At 44.4% G+C, this 1461-nt stretch overlaps 1 protein-coding gene across 1 annotated transcript; it reads right to left on the bottom strand.

The window, feature by feature from the left end:
• Nucleotides 1-287: 287 nt before the first annotated feature.
• LOC146342786 (olfactory receptor 6J1-like) lies at nucleotides 288-1244 on the bottom strand. The gene has a single exon (XM_084807983.1). The coding sequence runs from the start codon at nucleotides 1242-1244 to the stop codon at nucleotides 288-290; it is 957 nt and encodes a 318-aa protein (XP_084664109.1).
• Between the last annotated feature and the right edge of the window lie 217 nt (nucleotides 1245-1461).

Genomic DNA, 1461 nt, shown 5'->3' with positions numbered 1-1461 from the left:
AAGGTTTTCAAATGTGAGTGCATGTTCAACAATTCGTGAATATTTTTGGAGAGTGTGCTCTCCACCTCTCATGCTCATGTTTGGGGTTTTGAACAAGGCATGCTCCCATGTTTTGCAAGCAGAAATGAATTTCTCGTACAACCCTCATAACTGGCTAATGAATGCAGGAGAGAACTTACATCAAAGGGAGAAAGTGAAAAGGAGGGATGACTGTATAACTGAGCATAAGGGTTGACAGAGACTCCCAGCTATGTATTAAAGTCTAACTCCCCCCCCAAAAAAAAAAATTAAGTACGATTCCGCAGCTGTTGAGCCATTATTGCTTTGCCTTGACCAAAAACCTCTTGCAAGATTCTTTTGACCAAATCATTTCTCAGGGTGTATACAAAGGGGCTCAAAAATGGGTTGACAATGCTACTGAGCAGTGCTGGGACTTTCCGGGCTCCCAAAGTGGATTTCTTCGATGGAATCACATACAGCAAGATGGAGACACTTGTGGCCATGAGGAACAAAGTGAGATGAGATGCACACGTGTTGAAGGCCTTCTTCCGCCCAGTGTCGGTGGGTATAGCCAATATGGCAGCGACTATGTAAGCATAGGAGATGAGAGTAAGGACCAAGGAGCACAGAATAACCACCGACGACAGCACAAAAGTGATGATCTGGATCAAGCCTGTGTCTGTGCAGGATATCTTCAGCAGAGGCTCACTATCACAGAAGAAGTGGTTGATGACATTGGACTTGCAATAAGAGAACCTGGTGATGGTAATGGTTGGATAGAGGACAGAGGCAAACCCACCCAGCCAGCAAACCAACACCACTTGGACACAGAAACGGCCGTTCATGATGATGGGATAGTGTAATGGGTTGCATATAGCCACATATCGGTCATAGGACATGGATGTCAAGAGGAAGTACTCCACGGTACCCAAGAAGAAGTAGAAGTAGGCCTGGGCCATGCAACCAGCAAAGGAGATAGTCTTGACTCCAGAGAGGAGGCTCCTTAGAAAACTGGGAACAGTCACTGTGGAAAAAGCAAGGTCCAGTATGGAGAGGTTGCCAAGGAAGAAGTACATGGGTGTATGGAGGCGGCTGTCAGTGGAAGTGATGAACAGAATGGTCATATTACCAAATAATGTCAAGGTGTACACAGCTGTGAGACCTGTTGCCAACAAAACCTCTGCTTCACGTCCAATCAGAAATCCCAAGAGGATGAAGTCTTCATATCTGGTGTGGTTTCCCATCTCTAATCTTGCCAGAAACAAACAGAGAATTTATCCTCTAGAAAATTTACATGCCTCAACATTAGGATCCATGTCTCCCATTGTTTTGGAAACACACATTTTGACACTTGGAACGTATTCTTTCCTCATACTCCAAAAACACAATACTACAGTGCAGAAATATACTTTCAGCTGTCAAAAACATGAATTGAAATAGATGCTGTCCCCGATGGCTTAA

The sequence above is a fragment of the Heloderma suspectum genome, chromosome 6 (assembly GCF_057233095.1).
Source record: "Heloderma suspectum isolate Gila_16-S chromosome 6, 16-S_ref, whole genome shotgun sequence".
Lineage (NCBI taxonomy): Eukaryota > Metazoa > Chordata > Lepidosauria > Squamata > Helodermatidae > Heloderma > Heloderma suspectum.
The sequence above is the reverse complement of the archived record's forward strand: the minus strand, read 5'-3'. Positions and strand labels throughout refer to the sequence as shown.